At 33.2% G+C, this 11,819-nt stretch overlaps 1 protein-coding gene and 1 long non-coding RNA gene across 2 annotated transcripts; one reads left to right on the top strand and one right to left on the bottom strand.

Moving 5' to 3' along the window:
- Positions 1-6,212: 6,212 nt before the first annotated feature.
- On the bottom strand, positions 6,213-7,526 carry LOC111399133. The gene is made up of 4 exons (XM_023026372.1): positions 7,341-7,526; positions 6,964-7,263; positions 6,827-6,873; positions 6,213-6,642 (listed from the first exon to the last, which is right to left on the bottom strand). Exons 2-4 carry the CDS (start codon positions 7,049-7,051, stop codon positions 6,418-6,420), a joined length of 360 nt encoding a protein of 119 aa, XP_022882140.1. The 5' UTR covers positions 7,052-7,263; positions 7,341-7,526; the 3' UTR covers positions 6,213-6,417.
- A 770-nt stretch (positions 7,527-8,296) lies between these two features.
- LOC111399132 lies at positions 8,297-11,598 on the top strand. The gene is made up of 3 exons (XR_002703582.1): positions 8,297-8,978; positions 10,457-10,560; positions 11,494-11,598. It is a non-coding gene; the product is annotated as an uncharacterized LOC111399132 (long non-coding RNA).
- The last annotated feature ends 221 nt before the right edge of the window (positions 11,599-11,819 follow it).

The raw sequence follows: 11,819 nt of genomic DNA, 5'->3' as shown, positions 1-11,819 counted from the left end.
TTCTTCTTTAGTTTTTCCTCATGGGCTTGTAAAGATCCCATGAGTTGATCGATACTCATACTATCTAGATCTTTAGATTCCTCAATGGCTACAACTACGTAGTCAAATTTAGAATCTAAAGACCTAAGTATCTTCTCAATTACTCGAGTGTCGTTCAACTTTTCTCCATTCCTTTTTAATTGATTCACAATAGCTAATACTCTAGAGAAGTAATCAGAAATTGATTCCGATTCTTTCATATGTAAAGCTTCAAACTCACCTCGAAGTGTTTGAAGTCGAACTTTTTTCACCTTCTCAACTCCTTTGTGGGAGTTTTGCAAGATCTCCCATGCTTCCTTACTTGTAGTAGCACAAGCTACTTTTTCGAACATGCCTTCATCTAAGGCTTGATAGATGAGGGTGAGCGCATTCTGTCCTTCTTCCTTGCATCCTTCAAACTATCCCTTTGTGCTTGGGATAGAGCAACCTCATCTTGTGGCTCCGTGTAGCCTTTCTCTACGATCTCCCATGCATCTTGCGACCCGAGCAATGCTTTCATCCTTATACTCCAATTGTCGTAGTTATCCTTGTTGAGTTGGGGGACTTGAAAAGGAATCATCCCACTTGTCATTTTTCACAAGAACCTTGGGGCTCTGATACCAGTTTGTTGGAGGAAAGATGGGTTTACTAACTTGGATTGACTAAGGCTTTTAAGAGGACAACACTAATAGGAAGAAGGAAGTGAAAAAAGGAAACTTGTATTTCTCAAATTCAAGACTTTACACACTTTTTGGCTTGTTACAAAATGGAGGGCACTACCCCTTTATATAGTGTTTACAAGAAGATTCTAGTCCACACATTTTCTAGAGACACCTAGACCACATATCAAGATATTTTCCTAAAATTCTCTAGATATTATTTATAAAACTACATATCTTACTTAGATATTTATATAGATTTTTCTAGTAGATATTTATATAGATTTTTCTAGATAATGCTTCTAGAAATGCTATGCATGTTGGGCCTTTTAATTGATTTGGGCCTATAAACAAAATCCTTAAGCCCATATTATTTAGTCCAAAAATCAAGTTTACTACTCAACACTTCTTCCTTCATATCGTCACCCACATCTTTTGCTTTAGTTTCAAGAAATTCTATATTCAGTTTCTTAGGCAAAGGCCTATGGCATCAATATCTTGTCAGATTCATATAGAATGCAAGGTAAAAATGGAAAAGAGTGCATATTCATCTCAAAGAAAAGGTCAAATGGAGAACACGTCATAAACTTTCCCTATATTCAAACTAAAGGGGCCCAAGTCTTTTGCTTCAGGTTCAAGAAATTCTGTCTTCTCCCATTTCAGATTCAGGATCCCATCTTTCATCTTCGCCAACTTGATCTTCGTCCACCTCTTGAACATCTGTAACCGGTGGTCACTCCTGGAACTGCTCACTCGGTGCATGTTGAAGCTTTGAAAGATAATCAAGGGATGCCAAGAATTTCTTATTCTCCATATTACCAGCAGCAAAACATTCACAATTCTCTTATTTGAATAACACAACTCACATCAAAAATAGGACACGATATTAAATTGCCGACATCTATCATCTATAGTAATACAACCCAAGTTTGCCGATGACTAAATAATCAAATAACTGGAGTAATAATCTCATCGTTTCCTCTAACGATTTATTATAAAGAATTCTCTAAACAAAATATTCTTGACGCGCAACCAAGTAACTATTAACTACCACCAATCATGTACAACAGCAAGCAAGAAGAAAAGGGAAGAGGGAAGAAATAAAGAAAATAGAAAGAGAACCAAAAATGACGGAGAAATCTATTCTATTTAATATAAAAATTTATGCGTATAAGGTTTAGTATGTCATAAATGGGGTAACAAACTAGGTTTACCAGGTCTAAATTAGGGTAACAAATATGGAAAAATGTGGTAATTACAATAAAAAAAACCTTAAAAATTTCATTTCATTTACTCCGCGTATGGACTTCATCATTTCTATTCATATATTTCTGCTTCATACCCTGAACACAATAACTTCATTCAGTCAAACGATTCATTTTTAGTGAGAAAATTTTCATGACGCGTCTAAATCAAATTGTGTCCGTTTACTTGGGATGCTCCCTATTTGCACGTGCAAGCACGCATATTTTCTACTTTCAATCATGCCATGTGCATTAAAATATATAACACTATGTACATATATGACGACTATAAATTGAACACTATGTTAATGATCATAAGTCTATCTCATGCCTCCTCTTTTATTTTTTTAATGATAACATAGTTTGCAATTCAAAACTGTTGACCTGGGTTGTAAATAGGAGATTGTGTAGAGTAACTACAGGGATCTTCCAGCTATAAAATATTTTAGGTTCTGTTTATTCCTTAGTTTCCTAAACTTTCTTTGTGTTTATCATTGTAAAGATTATATATACTCGAGTTAATAGTTCCAATGATCATTGAATTTAGGTCGATGTTTTTTATTGGTCACTGAAATTTAAAATGTCGAGTTTTGGACATTGAACTTAGATCCATATTTTTGATTGCTTATCGAAGTTTAAAATATCGAGTTTTGGTCACTGAACTTTGAAAAATATTGTACATTACTCATTGAACTTTGAAAAATGCTATACATTACTCATTATAAACTCGATACTTTTCAAAATTCAATAGTTATGCTAGTGAGTAACGCACGACATATTCCAAAATTTAGTGGCCAAAACTCGATATTTTAAATTTCAGTAATCAATCAAAGATATTAACCTAAGTTCAATGACCATTGGAACAATTAGCTCTATATACTCACATTGTAAGACTTGAAATTTATGTGGGTTTTGATTCACCATCAATTATTAGGTATCTTGAGCCTTTAACGGGTGATTTATTTATTGTACGTTTTACAGATTGTCATTTTGATAAAATCACTTTCCCAACTTTGGGAGGAGAAAAACTATATCTTGAAAAATTACTTGAAATTAAGCAACTCTATCGCACTTTGATCCTCGCATCAATCAATGTGAGCAAGAGGTTGAAAAAATTATTCATCTGTAAAGAGTTGTAAATCAATTACCTGATGTATTTGTTGACATAAGAAAAGTGACAAAGTCATATGATCCAGGAGAAAATATTTCAGCAAAAATTGATGTCCCTACAAAACAATTTGTTGTAACAAATAAATCTTAAATATGTTAGAAGCGTAGTCGACCAGTTGATTCGAAAGACTCTATACCTCGAAAAAGAAAAGTACATGAAAAAACCAACAAAAAACTTTAGAAGAAGTCACGTTAGAAAAGATTGATCAATCATATATTGAAAATACGGTTCCTAAAGAACCACAAGTATTCGAAAATAATGAGATTTCAATAAATTATATGTTATCTCATAAATTATGGGAACGAAATAATATTGTTATAGACAATATTTTCGCATTTAATGCGACTCTTGATATTATGCAAAATAAGGATCCTAAATCATAGTCGGTTAAAGACTGTCAAAATAGAAATGATTAGCCAAAACGGAAAGAAGTCATACAGGTGAAATTGAATTCTTTGGAGAAACGAAGAGTTTGGACCCGTAGTTCGAACACTTGAAAATGTAATCCCTGTTGGATACAAATGAATTTTTGTACGAACGAGGAATGCAAATAATGAAATTACAAGGTACAAAGCCCAACTAGTAGCTCAAAATTTCTCACCAAGACCAGGAATTGATTACTAGGAAATATATTCTCCGGTAATGGACATCATCACTTTTAGATTCTTAATTAGTTTGACCATGTCACAAAAACTTGATATGCGACTTATGGATATAGTAACTACATATTTGTATGGTTAACTTGATAGTGACACATTTATGAAAGTTCCTGAAGGACTTAAGTGCCAAGAATAAACGATATGTGCCCGAGAACTGTGTTTTCAATTAAATTACAAAGATTATTATATGAATTAAAACAATTCGAACGCATGTGGTATAATTATCTTAACGAATATTTGTTGAATGAGAGTTATAAAAATGACGATGTCTGTCCATGCGTTTTCATAAAGAAAACAAATAGTGGATTTGCAATTGTGTCAGTTTATGTTGATGATTTAAATTTAATTGGAACTCCTGAAGAGCTCAACAAAATTGCTGATTATTTGAAAAATGAATTTAAGATGAAAGATTTGGGAAAAATCAAATCTTGTCTTAGATTGCAGATTGACATTTCGCAGATGGATTATTTGTTCACTAATCTACGTATACAGAAAAAGTTTTAAAATGTTTTTACATGGATAATGCACATCCATTGGCATCACCTATGGTTGTTGGATCACTTGATGTGAAAAAAGATCAATTTCGTCCACTTGAAGATGGAGAAAAAGTTCTTGATCTTGAAGTACCATACCTTAGTGCAATTGGAATATTAACTTATCTTGCAAATTGCACTCGACCCGACATAACTTTTTCTGTAAATCTCCTTATAAGATATAGCTTTACACCAATTCAAAGACATTGGAATGGTGTTAAACATATTTTTTATTACTTAAAGGTACCATTATTTTCAAATTATTTTATTCTCAAAAGTCAAGATCTGTTTTATTGGGATATCCAGATGCAGGTTATCTATCTGACCCACATAAAGCTAAATCACAAATAGGTTATGTATTTACATGTGGAGGAACAACTATATCATGAAGATCTGTGAAGCAATACATCATCAAATCATTTTGAAATTATTGCATTCCATAAAGCAGGTCGAGAATGTGTGTGGTTGAGAAACATGACCTATCATATCCAAGCATCATGCGGATTAACTTTAACAAAGGATATTCAAACAATTTTGTATGAAGATAATGCGGCTCGTGTTGCACAACTTAAAGGAGGCTATATCAAAGGTGACAGGACAAAGCATCTTTCTCCAAAATTCTTTCATACACATGAGTTTCAAAAGAATGGCGACGTCGATATCCAGCAAGTTCCCTCAAGTGACATGTGGCTGATTTATTCACAAAAGCAGTGCCAACATCTACATTCAAGAAATTAATTCATGAGATTGGAATGCGTCAACTCAAAGATTTTCAGTAATCAATATCAGGGGGAGTAGCTGTACTATTTTTTCCTTTGCTAAGGTTTTATCTTATTGGGATTTCCTAGCAAAGTTTTAATGAAACAACATTTATTTTTAGTACTCCAAAATAATTGTACTCTTTTTCCTTTGTTTTGATTTTTTCCCATTGAATTTTTATCAAACAAGGTTTTAATGAGACAGATATTTTGTAATGTGTCATTCAGAGAGAGTGTTGTAAAAGGAAAGTTTATTAGGATTTAGAGTGAATGACAATTATACCCCTACAGTCCTAGAAATAATTATTGTTTTATCCTTGATTTTGCTTTATAAATACAGAAAACACACACGTTTATTGACTTCTCTGTGTTTTCTTCTCTTTTCTTCACTTTATAACATGTTTTTTCCTTTTTTTTTTAAAGAAAATTAAAGATATACGATTTAATTTAATTTATTACAAACAGAGACCGTATAAATCAAAGTCATACTTTTCGTGCCTCTTTCATTCACGACTCCCATAAATTTCGCCCTGGCCTTTACCTATCAATTCTTGACGTCGCCCCTCACCACCCACCGTAGACCAACCCACCACTGTCAGCCAATAAAAGGCATGTGCATATGATAACAAATATAACCTTTGTAGACTTGTCATGTTTAATTAGCTGAAATTAATTTGTGTCTATTAATATATTAATACATACATATAGATCTGAATATCAAAAACGAAATAAAAGAGATTTATCTTTTATTGTTTATGAATCTTCGTCAAAGATGAATGAAAAAATTGATAACAAATATAACCTTTGTAGACTTGTCATGTTTAATTAGCTGAAATTAATTTGTGTCTATTAATATATTAATACATACATATAGATCTGAATATCAAAAACGAAATAAAAGAGATTTATCTTTTATTGTTTATGAATCTTCGTCAAAGATGAATGAAAAAATGAAGAAAACGCTTTCAACAAATATGAAAAAATAGATTTTATCTAAAAAGTTGGGTGATTTTTATTTTTCTGAGAGAGTTTCATTCTTTTTGGGAGTGTGCTAATGACCTCTTAAAACACGTGAATTTGTCAATCGACCTCTGGTCTTGACGAATATCAGCTAGAAATAGCCAGTATGATACATCAGATTTTCGTGGTAAAATCAAACTAGAGAAAATATTTACACGGATTATAAGGGTTATTAGTCAAATAGTTATGAAAAACGATAAACTTCATCTAAAAGGGGAACAAAGTCACAACGGATTATAATCAGTCTTTGCAAAAGTAATGAAGAACATCACCAGGTAGTCCAATTACATAGATCACGAGAGGATCAAGGATTCATCAGACTTCTCTCAGCTTCAGACCCTAATACCATCCTCTCCTAGAGTGTACCTGGTCCCTCTGATTTGGGTATGTAAACAGAAGGCATCTCGTCAATCATCTCTTCAATTGCCAAAACCATTCTCTCCTCTTCAGACCTTTTTCGTCCCTTTGATTTGGGTACGTGAACAGGAGACATTTCGCGAATCAGTTTTTCAATTTTTAAAGCTATTCTCTCCTCTGAAGCCTTGAACTTCTTTCTTCGTTTTTCTTTTTGTTCCATAAGCTGCACAGGGTAATTATGAACTAAGAGTCATTATATCAGACGCTATTATAGAAAAGTAACATGATAAACTATTACTTGTTTGGAGGTTGAATGGATATCATTAAAGATGGAAATAAAGTTAAATTCTTGACTAAAAAAGCATGCACTGCAAGAATATCAAAGAGAAATGAACTGAAGATATTACCACTGCCATGTATGGTGGAGGAGCGAGAGATTCAGTGTCAGTACTACCTAACACCAGAAAGTGGAAGTTAGTTGACCAGACAGAATAAAAACGAAATAAAAACTGATGATTTAATCTGTTATTGCAATTAATTGTACTCAATGAGTCTAGTATCCTTGTCTTTTGGCTCTTGCAGCAAAGTTCATAGCTGTGAAACTCTTCTAACATTTCCATTTCTTGTCGCATCGGCTCATCTTCTGAATCGGGTAAATTTGACTCACGACATTTCCTTGGAATGTCCTTTGAAGACAGATTCACAGAAAGTTCTTTTAACTTCCCAATGGCCCCAGAGAAATCTTTTTCCACTTAAAAGAAGACGAATTAGCTTGATTTTTGCCAATTGAAATGCCTTTGGGGACACAAATTCTCGCTTTGCTCACATTATCTCTCTTTGTTGCCTGCAGCATGAAAGGCTTTCTTAGTGACTGCAGAAAAAGGAAAATCCAGGTGTAATCTGGGGGGAAAAAAATCTTACCATTGTGAACTTTGCTTTGCCTTTGGTGATAGAGTACTGGCTTCTGTCAAATTATATTCATTGTTGCCTGCAGTACACAAGTCTTTCTTAGTGACTTCAGAAAAAGTGGTGCAGAAGCAAAATTGAAAATTTTAAAACAAAAATAAAGTGGAAAATCTTGAAAATATCTAGAAAATAATTTTACTATAAGGAATTGGTTATTGAAAAGTATGTAAAGCCTTAAGCCTTTGTTTTATATAGGCAAAATAATTCCATTATCTTACCAATGCGAGGAAAAAAACTAAAATCCTAAAAGGAAAATAAAACTCTAATCTAAAAGGAAAAACAAATCTTACTGTAATAATAACTAAATACTATCCTATTTATAATAGGATTGTCCTGCATCAATTATAGCTCAACTTCTACAGGGCTGGTCCTACATAATAGAATTGTGTGTTAACCGAAGTCAAGCCGGTTGAAAACCCAAAAAAAAAAAAAAAAAACACTATATATGAATTTCCACTTTTATGAAAACAACACTTGGGATAAAAATTATTCTTGAAGGAAGATTCCCTCATCAATGCAAACGTACATGTTGCGGCTGGAAACATACTTCTTGGAGTTGACATAGTAACAAAATTACCATAGAACCGCAACAATTTTTTCTTGCATTGATGCGTACTAAGCCTTGCGCATATAAGATAATTAACAATTAAAACTATCAGTGAGGAATTTAAAATGTAATAGTGAAAGGACAAGCTAAAAACTTTGATGAAAAGTGTAACAAAATGATAAATTCATCAATTGAGGATTCCTTAACAACTTAATTTCAACATCGATAATAGAAAATATTAATAACTCCAATGTAATATGTCAGACTGATGTTCATCAAGACCAAAGGCCAATTGACAAGAGTTTTAGAGGTCATATTCATGCTCCAAAAAAGAATGGTAATCTTTAACTCCCACTGTGCATAAAAATATGCCCTACATAATCGATAACCAATTCAAAATCGCCCAGGAGAAATTTATTCTCTGAGCTCCCATTTTGCAGACAAAAATATGCTTTCATAATCAATAACCATTTAATTAATGATATAATCAAAATCACCCAGAAAAAAAATATTCTCTGGACATGTTCTTATTTTTTGAAAGGATTTTCTTCATTTTTTTGGTTTCATCTTTGATCAAGATCATAAAAAATAACTGATACATCTCTGTTATCTCATGCCTGATATTCAAATCTACATATATGTTAATAGACACAAGTTAAATTCAACTAATTAAACGTGACAAGACTTTATATTTATTCTCTGATGCACAAACCTTTTAGCGGCGAGCGGCGGCGACGAGAGTCAGATGCGAGAGCTAGAAGCGTTAATGGGCGTAAATAATATGAAGGGATTCCCTTTACGTAAATTAATTTTTAATTAAATGGGTCGGATTGGGTCGGGTTTTAATTAAATCTCTTGTAAATTAAAAATTTTTTTATGACGTAAATAAGGCCATCCACGCTTCTGCAGATCCCATTCGTAAGTCAATAATGATGATGATGTGAAGGATAGAGTGGAAGCAAATCAGACTATAAAAATGAATGGAAAGGAATTGACGAAGGGAGAATCACTGGATTGGAAGAAATTGATGGATGAAGATCCCATTCGTAAGTCAATTTATACTTAATTTATTGTTTTTGTTTAATGTGTATATGATTAATTTCTGTCATTCTATAAAAATCGATTTGTTTGTCTATAATTGATTCGACGAAAATGGCTATGTTTGTGTTGGCTAATGAATGAACAACATTTCAGTATTATGCTTGAAGTTAGTAGATGGTGCAATGGGTTGGAGATGAATTGCACCAAAAATTTGGTACAAATCGGTGAATTTCGCAATGAGGATGGGTTGAACATGCCCTTATGCACTCAAGGAGGTTGTAAAAATATAAATTAGTAAATTCAATTTGTTTCAGCAGAGGCGTACAAAAAGTTTCCCTTAAACAACTCAACTCACTGAAAACCTGCACGTAAAGGAGAAATGAGAAGGAAAATGGATACAAACATAAACTTTACAGACGACCTTGTGAAGGAGAATAGGTTACTTTGCTGTATTTTTGCTTTACTTTTTTGTAACTTGTGTTGCTAAAAGTTGGATTTTTAGGATTTAATAGGCCTCAAGTGTTTCTTTTTTCTACAAACATGACATTGAATTGTTCCAAGTCCTTTCATTTTCATTTTATTTTTTTTAACATGTTCACTTTTTCTAGTTGACAACGAGTGCTGAAACTCTCGTCCATTATTCTTTTGGATAATTGGATTCCCTTCTCGTTGCTGCATTTTGTACCACGATGACTTTAAAAGGAAATTATTAGTTAATTTTTCATTATATGTAATCAGTGGAGTGTAATATACCCATGTATTCAGTTTCCTATCCCTAACGGAAACATTATTAAGTTTCAAACTCAATCCTTTATGTCCTTAAAATTGAGATCATGCAGGTTCTGATGGCAATGTTGAGATGCAAATGAGATGCGTAAAGCTTGTGTCCCAACTCCCATGTATACTGATTTCTTAAGTTGTAACTTTTTGTTTGTGTTCTGTCGTAATTTGGATATAATAGTCTTTTGATACCTCACAACGATATAATGGCTTGTTCTCCAGATGTTCTGCACTTAATGGAACATTAGATTTACGAGAATGCTGTTTTTTCTCCCTGCATTCTCAGTCTCAGTGCTATGATTTTCTATCAGACACATCTTGTAGAGAAGTTCCCAATCAAATATTTCATGGAAGAAATTGATGCTAGAAATTCCTTAAGGAGCACCACCACCCTTTGCAATGATAAGGGACGAGAATGAGTTTGTGATACAATATTTCACTTGCCATGGCGATGTGAACTTGTAAAGTTGCTATCTTTTCTTAATCTACTCCAGTAAAAAACTGTATGCATGCTTAGGTAGGAAGCTTCCGACAGAAATGCCCATTCTCTACCTTGGTCTTTATCTCCTCCTCATCGCCAAGTACTGAATTTTAGCTCTTTTAAGAATAGAGCAATGCCATTATAATGTCTATTACTGTGTTGATTTAGGAATGTTTTCTTTTGTAATATTTATTGTTGAGAGTAGATTGATATTTTTTGCAGATTATAGTTGTTGGATTCTCTGTCTGCCTGGATTCGTTTGTATCATTGTTGACCGTCGTGCCAACACGGATCATCGAAACCTTATGGAGGCTTCTTAGAACAAGGTCAGTTCTGTCTCCTTCTAACCAGCACTTCCTTGATTAAAGTTTAGTGGGCCATTGTGGACCCCTCATTCCCTTCTAGGCATGACGTTTTTTGTGCTTTAGGTATCAAAAACTTCACAAAATTAACTTATTTGAAAATTTCACAGGTTCAGATTACTCCGAACTGTCCATGACTACATTTCATAGGTTAATTTGAAAGAAGCTATTTTATTTTCTGTGGAAAGGAACTTTCCGTGGACTTCCTAGCTAATAAACACTTCCTCTTTCCCTCTGAGACAGAAAACAAATAATGATGACTCACCTTGGTCTCTTTATTCTATCATTGTTATCATAAGTTTATTTGTTTTCGTTCAGATATATATATTTATACATTTCAATTTTTTCCCCCACTTCTTTTGGGGTATGGCTGTATGGATTTTGAGTTACAATTCTAAAAATAATTAAATAACAATTACATTCAATGCTTGAAATAAAATGTTGGGATGCACCTTTCATATATATTTAAAAGCATGCTGTCCCAGTTATACTCTGAGATAATTTCGTTTTCAATCATGTCCGCAGTCCTTATTTGTTGTACAGTTCAATTCTTGTGGAATAATCTTGGTCAAAAAGCACCATAAATTGAGAAAGTTGGCTAAATATACTGAGTAGACCTACACTTCATCTGTTATGAACATTATGTTTTACATTAACCCTGAAAACCCACGTGATCAGAATTATTTTTCCATTCTTTTTTTTTTTTTTGGTTGCATAATCTGAAGTCACGTATGGAGATTATTTACACCATTCACCATAAATTAACATTCTGGCACTGAAGTAAGACTTATCCATTTAAGAAGATTCATTTGGTTGGGCTTATTCCTTTTTCCCTAATTGTCCCTGGTTGTGCAGTTTCTTATATGTTGTAAAGTAAATTAACCATATTCGTGGCAGGCGGTTCAAGATGCCTTCGTCAGCGGAGCTATCAGATTTTGGCTGTTTTGCTGTCCTGGTCAGTGGAGTCAGTATATTACAACAAGCAGGTGTATTAAGGAGATTTGGTTTATTATATTACAACAAGCAGGTGTATTAAGGAGATTTGGTTTATTATATTACAACAAGCAGGTGTATTAAGGAGATTTGGTTTATTATATTACAACAAGCAGGTGTATTAAGGAGATTTGGTTTATTATATTACAACAAGCAGGTGTATTAAGGAGATTTGGCTTATTCTTTTAAACTACAACCATTTCTGTTACTTGGTTTATTTTAGCTAAGCC

Source organism: Olea europaea, chromosome 8 (genome assembly GCF_002742605.1).
Source record: "Olea europaea var. sylvestris chromosome 8, O_europaea_v1, whole genome shotgun sequence".
NCBI lineage: Eukaryota > Viridiplantae > Streptophyta > Magnoliopsida > Lamiales > Oleaceae > Olea > Olea europaea.
This window is presented reverse-complemented; position numbering and strand designations above follow the sequence as displayed.